The sequence below is a fragment of the Jaculus jaculus genome, chromosome 5 (assembly GCF_020740685.1).
Source record: "Jaculus jaculus isolate mJacJac1 chromosome 5, mJacJac1.mat.Y.cur, whole genome shotgun sequence".
NCBI classification, from domain to species: domain Eukaryota; kingdom Metazoa; phylum Chordata; class Mammalia; order Rodentia; family Dipodidae; genus Jaculus; species Jaculus jaculus.
In genome coordinates, this window is record NC_059106.1 from 141,855,964 (window position 1) to 141,871,623 (window position 15,660).

Consider the following 15,660-nt stretch of genomic DNA (forward strand, 5'->3'; position numbering starts at 1 on the left):
CTCCAGGCGGCGTGGGGGGGGCGGGGCCTGAGCGAGCCTTCGGGGGCGGGGCCTGAGCGAGCCTGCGGGGGCGGGGCCTGAGCACCTCGTAGGGGCGAGGCCGGATCTGGGCCTGAACCGCCGTGGGGGCGGGGCCTGAGCAAGCCTGTGGGGGCGGGGCCAGAGCAGCTCGTGGGGTAGGGGTAAGATCAGCTCCAGGAGGCGGGGCCCGGGCAGCTCGCGGGGGCGGGGCCTGGGCAGCTCGCGGGGGCGGGGCCTGGGCAGCTCGCGGGGGCGGGGCCTGGGCAGCTCGCGGGGGCGGGGCCTGGGCAGCTCGCGTGGGGGCGGGGATTCACTCTGACCCACCCGCGGGTCACAATGTAGGGTTAGGGCGGCCGTAGGGGGGCAGGGGAGGGGGAGGGGAAGGAGGAGGCGGCGGAGGCGCGGGAGCCGCGCCATTCCAGCCGGCCGCTCGGGTCCAGCCCGATCCAGAGTCCCTGGGTGGAGCGTGCGAACGCCGTGACGCGGCTCCCGGGCTTGGGCCTCGCCGCCCGGGGGCGGGGCGGGGCGGCGGAGGGCCGTCCCCTCCGTGCAGCCCGGCTGAAGGCTGAAGGCGGCCGGCGCGCGCACCGAGACGTGGGGCGTTCTCCGCCCTCGCTCGCGGCCTCCCTCCCGCCCGCGGTGCCCGCGCACGCCGGTCGCCGTCGCCCGGGCGCCTGGCTGGCGGGGGCGCTGTGGTCCCGGGCGGCCCGCGGACGCGCGAGGAGCCGCCCGCCCGCCCCGGCCCCGTGCCTGTCGCCGTCCCCGTCGCCGTCGCCGCCGCCGAGGGGGCCATGACCGTGGAGCAGAACGTGCTGCAGCAGAGCGCCGCGCAGAAGGTGAGGCGAGCGGGCCCCGGCACCCCGGCACCCCGGCACCCCGGCACCCCGGCCCGCCGCCCCCAGCCCCACCCCACCCCCACCGCGGGGCAGGGAGGAGGCCCCGGCGCCGCCCCGCTTCCTCCTGACCGCTGCCCTCCCGTCACACCCGGGAGCCGGGCACCCCGAGTGGCCCTCGCATTCCTCCGGTGTCCCCCCCCCCGCGCTTGCTAATTAAACTTTGCCCTCGCTCCCTTCCCCTTCCCCGCGCTGGAGCCCCGCCGTCCTCCCTCTCGGTGGCCTTGCGGGCCTGCTTGCTCGTCTTGCGGGGCAGCAACCTCGCCCAGGGGTGGTGGTGGCGGTGGCGGCGATGGGAGGGGGTCTGTCCAACGGGAGGATTTACTTGGTTTCTTTCTTCTCCCCCCTTCCCTTCTGAATCTAAAAACTGTCCCTAGCATGGAGACCTTTCTGGCTATGCTATTCCAGAAAAAAATTTTTTTTTTGTCCCCTAAGTTTGACCTTGTTCTTCGCTTCACCCTTTTACTCTTGCATCGGGGTCAGACATTCCGATGGGCGCTCATTTAAGCAAAAACAAACAAACTCGAAATAAATGAATCAGCCCATGTTTGTGGTGAATAACGAGAGACATCATCTTGCTATTCGAGACTGGGCTTTTAAGAATTTTAAATGCTCTATTACAGCTTGCACCACATCCCTAAGAGTTGGTTATGACTTGTAACCCGCCCCCCCCCCCCTCCTGCCCTTTTCCCCCCATTTGTGTTAAAAAGCATTTTGGGCATAAGGGAACCATTGCGTAAGTTGTGTTGGAATTGCAGGGGACATTAGGATTGCTGTGAACTGCCTCCATTTGGGTTATCTGGGTGAGCACTGAGTGCCCCACCCTGTTTTAGTTTCGCACACTGAACTTGCCCTCTACCTGTGTTCATCTTTAAGGTCTGTTGTACTAAAAGGAACCATACATAATAATCAACCCCTCCTCCCAAGCCTTTGCATTGAGATTAGTTTTAGAATTTTATATTACTTTACCAACTAAAGATGCCCAGGAAATGTGGAAAGCAAACATAGTACGTTGTTATTTAGGCACTTGGGTAAAGTTGTTTTTGGAGCTCTTTATTATTGATGTTATTGGTGAATTTAGAAGATTATGGCTGACTGCAACTTATTTGCAGCAACATAACTCAAGATTTAATAGTGGAGGTTTAACAGTTTGCCTTCTAATTCCATGTATTGTATTGTTGGATACTTTAACCTTAAGTTTTTGATGTTGAGTAGGATGGAGTGAAGACTTAGGAAGGATCATGTGGTCAAGTGGAGGTTTGGTAGCATACTGTTTGTTTCAAAGTGAGAAATGTAGCCAGTGTTGTTTAAGTTTGAAAATGGCTAGAAATTTGTAAATTGTAAATTTGTTTATGTTGCTTTTGACCAAACGACTTCCTTAACATAGCCAGACACTGTTGATCATTGTATGTCAGAATCAAGAATCAGATTACTGAAAGTGATCTTGGTGATCCAGTTCAGCAGACTAGCTCAGGGAGCCCCCTCTCCACACAGGAGAGTGGTCCTTAATTCAGAATAGTCACATGTGATGCTGGCTTCATAGCACAAGTTATGTGTATTTTAGATCATATCATTGTTAGTGGGGAACGTTGTTTGGAACATAATACATTTTATACTTTACTGTCTGTTTTCCACCTATCATCTGTTGGTCTATCTGTTCTCTTTTAAAGTGGTTCTGGCTGTTGAACCCAGGGCCTCATGTATGCCTGGTAACCATTTTATCAACTGAAAGACGTTCCTAGGTGTCTGTGTGTTTTAAAGAAAGATGGATGTGTTTTCTATGGTAATCTACTATTAGTTTACCTATATAAAAGCCATTTGGGCTGGAGAGATGGCTTAGCCCATAAGGCACTTGGCTGCAAAGCATAAGGACCCAGGTTTGATTCCCTAGTCCCTACCTAAACCAGATGCACAAGGTGGCCCATGCATCTGGATTCATTTGCTGTGCCTGGAGACCCTGGTGCTCCCATTTTATCCCCCTCCCTCCCTCTCTCTATCTGCACCTTTATCCCGGTCAAAAAAAAAAAATCAATATTTAAAAAGCATTTTAAAATTATTTGGTTTTAAATGTACTTGAAACCATTCAACTTAAGAAAATTGATTTAAAACCAAGCTAGGAAGTAGGAAGTGAACCTTACACTTCAGAAGAAACAAAAGTGAAACTTTTCACTTAGAAACCTTATTAAAAGGAGAGGCAGGTGTCTAGTGCACAAGTCCAGGCAGAATTTTAGCTGATTTTCAGCTCTCGGTAAGAGAGTTGTTTGTGTGCAAGGGTTTGCAAGTACATAACTGGTATTATGATGGTTGGAACTGTTTCCTATGTCTTCAAGGTTTCTTTTTTCTTTTCTTTTACTTCAGAGAGCTTTTTTTTTTTTTTTTTTTAAAGCTACATTGTGCCCAACTTGCATCTTTCTTTTTTTCCCCCAACCTATAAAGCATCTCCTGATAATGTAGTATGAAGAGACAGGCGGACAGGCAAGAGACTGACTGCCTTTCCCCTCCTGAATTTTCCCTTGACTGATGAAGTGTGGCTTCCCTGAGAGTTCAGCTGCCAAGCTGGTTAAGTGAAGTGAATTTGGCCCAAGACGAGGGACAGTTACATGCACGGTTATTTTTTCCTGGAATCTGCATCCTCAGCCTTTGTGCTTGATATTTACCTAAGTGCAGGCCCTGTTGATCTTCAGAGAAATTTGATACATACATACACATTCCAAAGGATGATTCTTCAAGGGCATTGGGAGCTTCCTGTCCGGAAATAAGTTAACTTAAAGGTGAAGTGAGCAGGGAGGATACTGCTTACAGGACAGCGCCCTTGTGGCCATGTAGGTCCTCAGTGCTTTCTTACATGGTTTCATTGCAAGGCTTGGGCCTGAACTCCTTCATGGTAGGAACCTGATAAGTAAAATGGTAAGTGAATGGGTATCTTAGGGCCTGCAAAGACAGCACTTAGTCCTTTAAGTAAAACTTGACCTTTATGTATTTAAAACAATGAAGCTTGAAACTGCATTCATGCTGGGAAAATAGGAAGTGGAGAAAAGGCAGGATGTGGGTTTGATCTTCATCTCAGTTCTGTGACCTTGGGCTAGTCATCAAATGCCTCTGAATTCTTTAAAGCTGGAAAGTTAGCTTGATCACACCGAGCAGCTTCGCCCCATAGATCTGAGTGCTTGTGGGCGAAGCAGGCACTTATTCTGCAGAAGCTGAATGAGAATTCAGACTTGGAGAGGACAGAGGCAGAGGTCTTGGATGGAACTATACAGTTAGCTTTCACTTAGTTCCATTAGTTGAGTAGTCACAGATTAACCGAAATCAGAGTTAAAACTTGAGAACAACACAACATGGGTATATTTTCTACTTAAAATCAAGCACAGTGTTTCATAATTTAGATCCCATCTAAAGCTATGGAAGTATTCAATACAGCAGTAGACAGTGATGTTACTTGTTACATAAAAGAGCATTTCTGACTAAGAAATACTTGGTTATGGTATTAGCATAGCATTTGATCTGAACTTTCTTTTTCATTTCCTATCTTTTTCACAGTTATGATTTGTATACTACATACTATGTTCTATCCAGCCCTGTTAGTCATTAAATTTTTCTTCTGTATATCATTCTGACCTTTTTGTTGTCATTGTTGATGTATCTTCTTCATTTTATTGTTTTGTTGCTTTAGCAAGATTAAGAACATCAGAGTTAGTTATGTTTTTGTTATGTAATTGTTTCCTCATGAATCAGATAGGAATGGGAATATAACAGTGTTACTTTTGTAGACTGTTTTTTTGTGTGTTTGTGGTGTGTATGTGCATGTCTGTGTGAATGTGTTGTGTGCACATTTGACTGGACGTCAGTGTTGGGGTTTTTCCTCAGTCTTCATTCACTTTTTCACATTATCTATTTTCCTTTTTTTTTTTTTTTTTTCCGCGAGGTAGGGTTTCACTCTGGCCCAGTCTAACCTGGAATTAACTATGTAGTCTCAGGGTGGCCTTGAACTCACAGTGATCCTCCTACCTTTGCCTCCCGAGTGCTGGGATTAAAGGCGTGTGCCACCGCGCCTGGCTTTATTTTCCTATTTTTTGAGACAGGGTCTCTCACCTCTGTGGGACTCACCTGTTAAGCTAGACTAGCTAGCCAGCAAGTCTTGGAGTCCTCCTTTCTTCCCCTCTCCAGTGCTGGGATAAGAGGCACATTTCCACCATGGCTGGCCTTTATGTGGGCGCTGGAATCTGAACTAAGGTCTCACATTTGTGTGTGGCAGGCACTTTATCCACTGAGTCCTCTTCCCACCTGTCTGTCGTAGACTGTCTTGTTAGCAAAAAGTGTAGATTTTTCTTCTGCACCTCACCCCAGATCTGCTATTTGAAGACATCAAGGATTGGACTTTAACATTCTTGTTTACCCATTTAAAGTTTGAAGATCTTGTTTGAAATTGTTAGTATTCTTAAAGATGAGTGTGCTGGTAGCACTTGTAAATTGACTGCAAAAGTTCTTAGGAGCTAAATAATGCAAATGTGGTCTCTACCTTTCAGCGTGAAAGTGACATTCTTCCACTTTTAGAAACTGGAATTTGAATTCTGATTTTCAGTTTTTGCCTAGGCTTGTGTGTGCCCTAGTGTCCTCTCTGAAGGTACTGAGAGGAACCATGAACCATGGCTTAGAGTCTGCCTGCCATTCAAAGCTAAATGACCAGGGCCCAGGGGAGGGCTTTGTTCCCATTGTCTTTTGAGTTCAGCATTCAATTAGTTATATGAGATAGCTATCAAACATGATATTATACAATAGTCCTTTTGGATGATTTTGCCCAGTTGCAGGGTAAATGTCCTGGGCATGGGGGCTTATGCTAACCTGTAATTTTGGGTGGGTTTGTTTTGGCCATCATAGGTCAAAGACTAATCTTTTAAGACATCTTTTCATGCCTACTGACTATTGTTCAGATGATTTTTAAATACTACTTCCCACATATTTCCCTGTTTTACGTTTTCACACGTAATAAAAACAGCAATCCTTCCAAATCTAAAAATGGCAAAAAAATTAAAAAGAGGGGAAAGATGTTAAAGATAAAAAAAAGTTCAGGTATGTTTGTACAATGAAGTTGTATCATTCATTTTAGTTTAAAAGGCTAACATTTGGGGCTAGAGAGATGGTTTAGTGGTTAAGGTGTTTGCTTGCAAAGCCAAAGGACCTCGGTTTGATTCCCCAGGACCCACATAAGCCAGATGCACAAGGGGGCACATGTGCCTGGAGTTCATTTGCAGTGGCTGGAGGCCCTGGTGCACCCATGCACGAGAGCTCTCTCTCTCTCCTTCTCCCTGTCTCTCTCTCTCTCTTTCAAATAAATAAGCAATAAAGTTTTTAAAAAGTCAACTCTTGATAAAGTGGCTCATTACTGAAGGATAGGAACCTTTTAATTCATCTTGCCTTAACTAGACATTAAATTTACCTTTTTGCATTATTTTATTTTATTTTATATTTTTATTTGAGAAGCAGAAAGAGGGAGAGAGATTAAATATGGGCACGCCAGGACCTCTAGCCACTGCACACAAACTCCAGATGCATGCTCCACCATGTGCTGCTGGCTTTTGTGGAATTGAATCTAGGTCCTTAGTCTTTGCAGGCAAGTGTCTTAACCACTAAGCCATCTCTCCAACCCCAAATTTACCTTTTTAATAATTAATTGCACATATACTCTTAAGAAATCTTCATGATGAATATTTTCTTCCCAGGGTATAAAACTATTTTTTTAGTGGGCTGTGGTGCATGTCTGTAATTCTGCTCTTGGGATTGAGGCTGAGGCAGGAGAATTGTGAGTTCTATACCAGTCTTGGCCATGTAAAGAGACACTGTCTCAAAACAAACTAGTTAGCAAAACAAAACAAAATATTTGTGAATTTTGCTTGGTTGTGTAGTCTGGAAATATTTTGGAGGGTGAATGGTAGTTGGGTGATAAACTGTGGAGAGATAACTTGGGCAGAGAAAGACATCATAACAGTTTTTGGTCCATTTGAGGATGAGGAAGAGGAGGACTGACTTGAACTCCGGTACTTCTCCCACTGTCGGATTTTTGCTGCTGTTTGTTGAAGAGGGTGCATGTGGTGAGGCCTATCAAGGCTTGGTTGCAGAACTGGGAGCTAGGTGTTTATGGAAGCAGGATGGTGCGTGGAGGGATGTGGAGAGAAAGTTCAGGAAAGCAGTTTCATCAGTGGCTGGGAAGATGCTGTGGTAGCTGTGGTGTGAGCACAGCAGTGTGTGAGCGTAAATGCATGCCAGAGAATATTAGTAATCAGATGTCTTCATTTCCTTGAGGTGGTGCTGCAAAGCTGGTTTGCTGGAAGACTAGGGCCTTCCTTATGTGATCTCTGAGGCTTCTGGTTGAGTCTAGATATTTCTGCAAGAAGCTCTTAAGTCTTGCAGAAGTCTTTGGACAGGGCAGGGCTGAGGAAGAGGATGCAATGGAAACTGGAAGCAACCTACTTCTGATTTGAAAAGTGTGTGATAAATAAAAATAAACAAAAAAATTTTTAAAAAAGAAGGGCTGGAGAGCTGGCTTAGTGGTTAAGCGCTTGTCTGTGAAGCCTAAGGACCCCGGTTCGAGGCTCGATACCCCAGGACCCACTTTAGCCAGATGCACAAGGGGGCGCACACATCTGGAGTTCGTTTGCAGTGGCTGGAGGCCCTGGCGTGCCCATTCTCTCTCTCACTCTCTCTGCCTCTTTCTCTGTCTGTCACTCTCAAATAAATAAATAAAAATAAACAAAAAATTAAAAAAAAAAAGAAAAGTGTGTGGAGGGAAGCAACAGCCTCCACAGCCTGCTGGGGTCAGAAGACACCCTGCACCATGCATCATCCCTGCGCTGATGGACATTCTGGCTTCACTACAGCATGGTACCACTCAGATAAGGGTATCAAGGGAAGACTTGAACATGTCTCCTCTGGGGACTGGCATCAGAGGAAGGGCCGCAGAGCTCTTGAGCATGTGGAGAGTGGCTGTGGGGCAGGTGCTGTGTGGTGGCTCAGATTAGCTCTGTGGTGTCTGTGGTGCAGAGTGGGAGTTTCTCTTAGGTTTGGGTTTCTAGGTTACGGTGTGTGGCTCGAGTGCATTGCTGGCAGGATTGCGTGTTACTTTTATCCTTATGCTTGGCCGTCTTGAGCAAACCTTAGGATGTGGAGTTTCGGATGAAAGTAAAGGATCTCTCGTTCTAGGCAGTGTGCTTCATGTTCCCTTCTTGACTGGAGGGGCAGGTCAGGCGGCAAAGGGAAGGGAGTCATGACTACTTGAGGACCGCTCGCCCTTCTGTTTCCCTGGTGCTGGTGCTCTTCTAGGCTTATAAAGAGGTGCAGGCTCTGTGATGGGGGAAGGGGGCAGTAGGAGATAAGCTACATGGTGAAGTTACTGCCAGTCCAGTGCCTCAACTTTTGATTATTGACTATTGTTAAAAATTCTAACATTTTTACATCATCTGCCAAATTCCTACCTGGGTTGATCTTTTTTTATTGATTTGTAGAAATTCTTTGTATATTTAGCAAATACTTTCTCACAGTATGTGATTTGTTTTCAATTTTTTTTTTACCAGTATCTTTGAACTCAAAAATATTTAAAAATTGTTGTTCTGTTTACCACATATTCCTGTTTTAATTAGTAATTTGACCTGTTGTTTTGAATCTCAGTTTATTTTTTTCACTGTTTTCTTTTTCATTGAAGCTTTTGATCTTAAACTTTTGAGCCATTTGACTTTAATTTGTGTGTACTCTGATGTGTAAGAATCAACTTAATGCATGTGTGAAAATGTCATAATGAAATGTAGTATTCTATAGATTCAATATATACTAATAAAACAGGAAAAAAAGAATCAAGACTCACTTACTTCTTATGGGTATGTCATTGCTTCAGTCCATCTTTTGAAAAGTCCATTCTTTGATTTTCCTGTTACCATAATTTCTGCATATATGACCTTATATGAGTGGGTCTGTTCTTGCTACTTCCTCTCTTCTGTCCTTTTTCTATATCATGTCTTGAATACCATGACTTTGAAATGTGCCTCAAGTAAGTTAGTGACATTGTTCTTCAGCTTTCTTCTTGTTAAATTTTTTTTAATATTCTTGCTCTTTTTGCATTTCTTTATACAATTCTGAAGTACATTGTTTAGTTGGACCAAGAGACAGTTGGGACTTTAGAGTAAGTTGTGTGGAACGTACCAGTCAGTTCTGAGTGAGTAGACATATAAACTGTTTTAAATTTTTATTTAAATTTGAGAAAGAGGCAGATAGAGAGAATGGGCATGCCAGGGCTTTGAACCACTGCAAACTAACTCCAGAAGCATGTGCCACCTTGTGCCTCTGACTTACATAGCTCCTGGGGAATTGAACCTGGGTCCCTTAGCTTTGCAGGCTAGTGCCTTAACTACTAAGCCATCCACCCAGCCCTAAACTTTGTCTTTTAATCTAAGAGCATACTACATATCTTCATTTATTTAAGTTATAATTTCTTAGTAGTGTGGCCTTAAATTAGTCTTTGCATCATTTTATTAGAATAGAGTTTTATTGACTTTAATATTCTAACTGTTCTTTGCTGACATATGGAAAATAGGTGATTTTTTTTTGTGTAATCCATGTCCTGTGGTCATGCTAAATTTTATTACTATTTCAGTAGTTTTATTACTTTATAACCTCTAGGTACTTTTTTCCCATTTTCTCTTTTTGTATTGTGCAGTGTTTTTTTCTTGCTGTGGGAGGGAGGTTCTTCTGTAAAATGCTAAATTGACATTCTTGAGTTGATTTTGGTTTTCTGTGGAGAAAGCCTTCTTCTCTTAGGCATGATCTCAGCTACAGTAATTTTTTTTTTTTTTTTTTTTGAGGTAGGTTCTCACTCTGGCCCAGGCTGACATGAAATTAACTATGTAGTCTCAGGGTGGCCTTGAACTCACTTGAACTCATGGTGATCCTCCTACCCCTGCCTCCCAAGTGCTGGGATTAAAGGTGTGCACCACCACGCCCAGCTCTCAGCTACAGTACTTTTTGAAGATGCATTTTATAAGGTTGAAATTTTATTTTTTTTTCTATTCCTGGGTTGCAAACTTTGTGGACAAGGTGTGTGCTGTAGTCTGTCTGTACTTGTGGACAATTTACATCTTAATTATTCTACCACTGATAAACTATTTGAATATCTTTTATGCATACAAATTCTGATTCTTTTCTGTGAAATTCACATTGGTTTGCTTTATCTTCTTTTTCTTTTTCTTTTTATGCTGTCTACCTTTTTCTTTCTGTTTTGAAGAGGTTGCTTATACTCCAGATACTGCTGGTGAGAGTTTTCTGTTAGTTAAACAAAACTGCAACAAGCAAGTTAAGGAGGAATGATCTACATTGGCCTGTCATCTTGGAGGTTGTAATCTGTGGGTGGTTGCCCTGTTGCTGTGTGCCCATAAAGGGCGTGGTGGAATGTCTGTTTAAGGAAGCTGCTCCATTCATGGCACTCTGGAGGAGTGGAGAGTCTAAAATCCCAATATCCTTTTCAAGGGTGTCAGTGACCTGACTTCCTTTTACTAGGCCCTATCTCTTAAAAGCACCTCCCAGTTAACATCATGGGCCAGGTACAAGCCTTTAAACATGGCCCTAGGGGCAGGGGCCACTTATCCAAACCATAGCACTGCTTTTCCTCCATATATTTTCCAAATACTTTTTTTCCTAGTTTTAGAAATCCTTATGTTCATTCTATTTTTTTTTTCATGAATTGGAGTTCTTACATTTTTGAGTTTTTGAGATGGGAGTCTTGTTAGGCTAGGTAAACTATCCTCAAACTCCTAGGCACAAACAATCCCCCTGATTTTGAGCCTCCTGAATAGTTGGGAGTATAAGAAGCACCCACTTGTGCCCTGATTAAGCAGTTCTTAGATTTCATTTATTCTCTCATATAATTGGTTTCCTTTGTTATTTGATTTTCATGTCTGTTTTATAAAGATAATCTCATTTATTGTCCCCTGGTCCTTTTCTTGTTTTTCTTTTGGCAGTCAAGTCTCACTTTATTTGAGTGAGATGTGATTTCGGTGCATTTTTTAGTGGGTATTTAAAATTCACCATGTGTACATGATAACAGTATTTTTTAATCCTCAAATTGGGATCATTTCAAAGGAAAGAGGTACCAGGGACTAAACTCCTTCAGTTAAAATGTTTTTTTTTTTTTTAATTACAATTTTGCTGAAACTTTGTTAAAATAAGCTAAGCATAGACTCATGTTCTTTTGTATGGCTCTAAATAACCAAAGTGCAGTGGGTAAGTTTGACCCCAGCTACAAAACTGGACTGTGAAGACGGTTAAGGTTAACTTCATTTGACTGATGATGGTTTTCCATAGAAGATAACTTAGCTATTGCAATGTCAGTAAAGAAAATTATGTGGGACCTGGAGAATCAAACCTGGGTCCTTAGACTTCATAGGCAAGTGCCTTAAATGGCTAAGACATCTTTCCATCCCATCACTGTCTCATTGACCTGAACATACCACAATGATGACTTTTAACTCATTTTTTTCGGACTCATGGATGCTTTATTCATTCAGACTTAATTTATTGAGAAATTCCTAGTGTTAAACACTAAGAATATTTTGCAAGTAACTGAAAAATGTGTGACTTAGGAAGAGAACAAAAGGGTAGATCAATTTGATAAAAAGGAAATTGCTCAGGAAAACATTTAAAATTTTATACTAAAAGGTTTAAGATTAAGAAATAGTCGACATTTGGAAAGATTGTGTTAAAAAAAATGTTAACTATATGTTGCTAAACAGACCAAGTTGGTTGAACCTGCTGACTGAGCCTGGAAATTCAGGCTGTGTTCGTGAATGTTTCACTGCCTCAGACAAATGTGTATTTAAATTAACTTATGTAAAATACAAGTCTTGAGACAAATGGTTGTTTATTTTTATACTACTTCAGAATCTTTTTTGAAAATAAATTTTGACTTTTTTTTTTTAAATTAAGTGTTTCAGGATGTTTCTGTAACATTATTAAAGTTTTGAGAGCAGAACTTGCTTCTGTTGTCATTAACATTATGTTTGTGATCTGGTATTGCCATGTTATCCATTATCTTAGAGTGGTTTTTTTTGGTAAATGCCTCACAAACAAACATGTTCTCAAGTTGTGATCATAGTTTGAAACTCTCTCTCGTCTCCCCCATCTTCTTTCTCCCCTGTCATCTCCATAGTACGTGTGGGATTTTCAGTGTTTGCTAGCTTGTGTGGGTTAGGACGGAGCAGAATATTCTTGATGGAAATAAGAGTTAACTGTTACTTTTAAATTAGTGCCAGATAAATATTAGTGCAGCTTGTGAATTCTTGGCACTGTGAGCACATTTGAGATGATGCCATGCCTACAGTGTGATGATTGCTTTGTGCATACTGAGGGATGGTAGGTGTCTGATCGTGCTCGGTGTTGCTTGGTTGTATGTGATCATGACCAAGTCTTGAGAGACACAAACAGTGAAGGGAGGAGATGACTGGTCACAGACTCATGGCTAACCACTATGCAGAAAGGGGAGGCCAGACTGTAACCCTCACCAACTCACTGTCCTGAGTCTGCCATCAGCTGGGGTCTAGGTGCTCAGTTCATGATCTGTGGCAGCGACATGTCATATTCGAACCATGGCATGCTGCAGCATTTACTGCTGCCTCTTTACAGTGGTTATGCTTTGTTGTGTTGAAGGTTCTAAACCTTCTCAGATGTACTTAGTGCCCAAAGGATTACTGAGTAGGAAAAACAGTGGCAAGTAGGCCCAACTATTGGATAAGAATTTGGTAAGCTTCTTAACTTGAAGTAGACACATTTACACGATAACTTACTATACGTATATGCATATAAGTGCTATGCAGCATGGTAGACTTTGGCTCCTAATAAAGTGCTGTGGGTTTCTACTTCTCAATAGTGGGAATTTTCAAAATTTGGTCTTTGATTTTCATCTTCTTTGCAGTCTATCTTTGGAAGACTGTATTTTCCGCTTCATGTTCATTGCTACCAAGTTTATATATTCAAAATAAAGTTATATCCTCCTAACACTTCTGGATTCAGACCTTTAATTTCCCATTGCACATTTCTCTCTCTCTCTCTCTCTTTCTGTGTGTGTGTGTGTGTGTGTGTGTGTGTGTGTAGTGTATGTATGTGTGTGTATACATATACATATTTATGTATACACACATACACATACATACATACCAGTCAGTATCATGTTTGTGTATTCATTTATTCCTTGTTTTATGCAAATTAAGAAATACATAATACCAAAAAGCTTACAGTTTGGTGGTGTGAGTCAGAAACGCACATATAATTTTAGAAGCTCAGAGCTTATGGAGGATCTTGGAAGAATCATGTTTCAGGAGGCAGTGTTTGGAATGAGATGTTGAAAATGTACAAGCAGATGAGTTATTAAGAGCAGCTATGAGCAAGAAGGACCAGGAAACTGAAACAATTTGATGCCCCTTGGTATCTGCAGGTTGCTCTATGTGGCTGACTGGTGTCATAATAATAAATGAATAAGTCCTTATTCATTTGCTCTGGTTCCTGACACAGAATCTCCAGATCCTTGGCTTTCTGTTTGTTTTTGGCATGTTATTGAGATGGGGCAGGAGGAGAGGTAGGATAGATTCACTATGAGGCTGTTGGCTAGAAAACTAACCACTTTAATTAGAGAGTAGGACTCAGCCTCACCTCAATCTCCAGGGGAGAGAAGGTGTCTGTAGATTGAGTTTAGTCACCAGTGGCCACTCCTTATTACTTAAACTGCCAGTTGCTTACATCTTTTTAAAACACATTTCTATTTATTTGGGACACAGAGACAAATTGGGGGGGGGGGAGAGGGAGGGAGGGAGGGAAGGAGGGAGGGACAGACAGAGACACAAGTGAGTATGGGCACACTAGGGCTTCTGCCACTGCAGATGAATTCTAGACACTTGTGTATCTGGCATTATGTGGGAGAATTGAACCTGGGCCATAAGGTTTTGCCTGCAAGTGACTTTAGCAGCTAAGATATATCAGTCTGCTTACATATCTTTAATGAGTGCAAAGTAAATAATGTTCTAGAAGAGTCAAACATACATAAATTACACCTTTTTCCTTCTTTTTTTGAGGTTCTCTTAATCGCAATATATTTAGAATACAAAAATTTACTTTTAAAGGTTATTCAGAAGACAGGAAAATGTTTGATATAAAGAAGTACTGACTAGGAACAGGTGATTGGCTGCTAAAGAATAAAGAGAACTGAGACAAGGAAAGGAACGCTGGGCCCTGGGGATTTGGGTTTGTTATCCTAGGGACTGAGGAGCTGTGGTAGGTGGATTGTAAATTCAAAACCTACAGAGTGAGTTCAAGGCTTTTCTGGACAACTGGTGAGACCCTGTTTCAAAATAAAAGTTCAGGAAGGACTATGGATGTAGCTCAGTGATAGAGCATTTGCCTAGCTTTGTGTGAGGCCCTGGGTTTAACTCCTCCCCCCTCAACCAAAAAAAAACGAGTTAATTTGAAAGAAGCCTTCCAGAAGTCCAAGCCTCAGAGATTCCTGTTGGAGAGGTTGGGATTTAACCCAATGGTGGGGCACAAGCTTGATGTATGTGTTGAGGCATCCCTGCCTCCTGCAGATGGAAATTCTAACAGTCCCAGGCTGTCGTATATGTATGTAATTAATATGACCAAAAATTAAATTTGCTTTAAGGAATTATTTGTGACATCAGAACTGTTGGGAATTATGTGGCATTTTAGCCTGAAAGATGTGCATAGAGCATATTTAGCAGTATAAGGGACTTCAATTTTAGGCTACAAATTAATTATGAAGATTTAAAACAAGTTAGAAATGCCTCAAAATTTAATTGGACAAGTGAGGAGCTATCTTAGGTTTTAGTATCAAGACAACTAAATACCTATTTTATTTGCATTGCAGATATGGCAATTCAAATATATGATTTGATTCTCAGGATTTTTACCTACACATTTTCCAAGATAAAGGTACTCTAGTTTAAAAGCAGACTACATTCTAATGTATTTTGCCAGTGTGGTCTTTGGAAATGACTGTGCATGTTCCCATAGAAACTATGGTTGCTCTTATAGGGTTCTTACTTGGTCCCAAAATGTATTTCATTGTGCAACTTAGGTTAAAGAGCTTTGCAACAATACATGGTGGGAGACTGCATGTAGAATTCTACTTAAGATTATTTTATTTGTCAGCAAATAGAGGTGGGCAGGGGCGTACCGTAGATGTGGTTGCCGGACTGTGACACAGGGCGCTTGTGTGAGAAGTGTGCGAGCTAACCTTTATCTCGCTCCACCTACATTCTCCCTATTCACTGCTTTTTGCTAGCAATCTCTTACCAATTATCTGATAATTATCAGTTTTCTCACCTTTTTTTCTGGATTCCATTTATGTTTTGGCATTCTATCAAAGGCAGAAGAGACTAAAATTTCGAGACTCTGCCATTTCTAAGGTGCGGTAGAAATGTTAAATAATAAATTACACACTCAGATTCATATGCTTAGGTACATAACTTGTTGATTTCAATGCTAACTTGCCATAAACTGAAAAACAATGAACAGCTTCACTCTTTCGGTGGGAAACACATCAGGCTCAGATCATTCCCAGGACTGCTATGTGGATTGTTTTTATTGAAGCTAGGTCAACTGCTGAAGGAGTCTGAGCAGCCAAAACCAGTTTGGCTGACCCAAACCTCGTGTGATTTTCTGGCATCCATACACCTTAACCTGCTTAAAGACAAGCAGATTG

The 15,660-nt window shown here is 42.5% G+C and overlaps 1 protein-coding gene across 2 annotated transcripts in view; it reads left to right on the forward strand.

The window, feature by feature from the left end:
• The first annotated feature begins 756 nt into the window (after positions 1-756).
• Positions 757-15,660, forward strand: part of Usp25 (ubiquitin specific peptidase 25) — a 113,533-nt gene continuing 98,629 nt past the window's right edge. For both annotated transcript variants that reach the window (XM_045149594.1, XM_045149593.1), the window contains exon 1: positions 757-857. In XM_045149594.1, the coding sequence (XP_045005529.1) occupies positions 813-857 (45 nt within the window). In that variant the 5' untranslated portion in view covers positions 757-812. The remainder of the gene's footprint in view (positions 858-15,660) is intronic.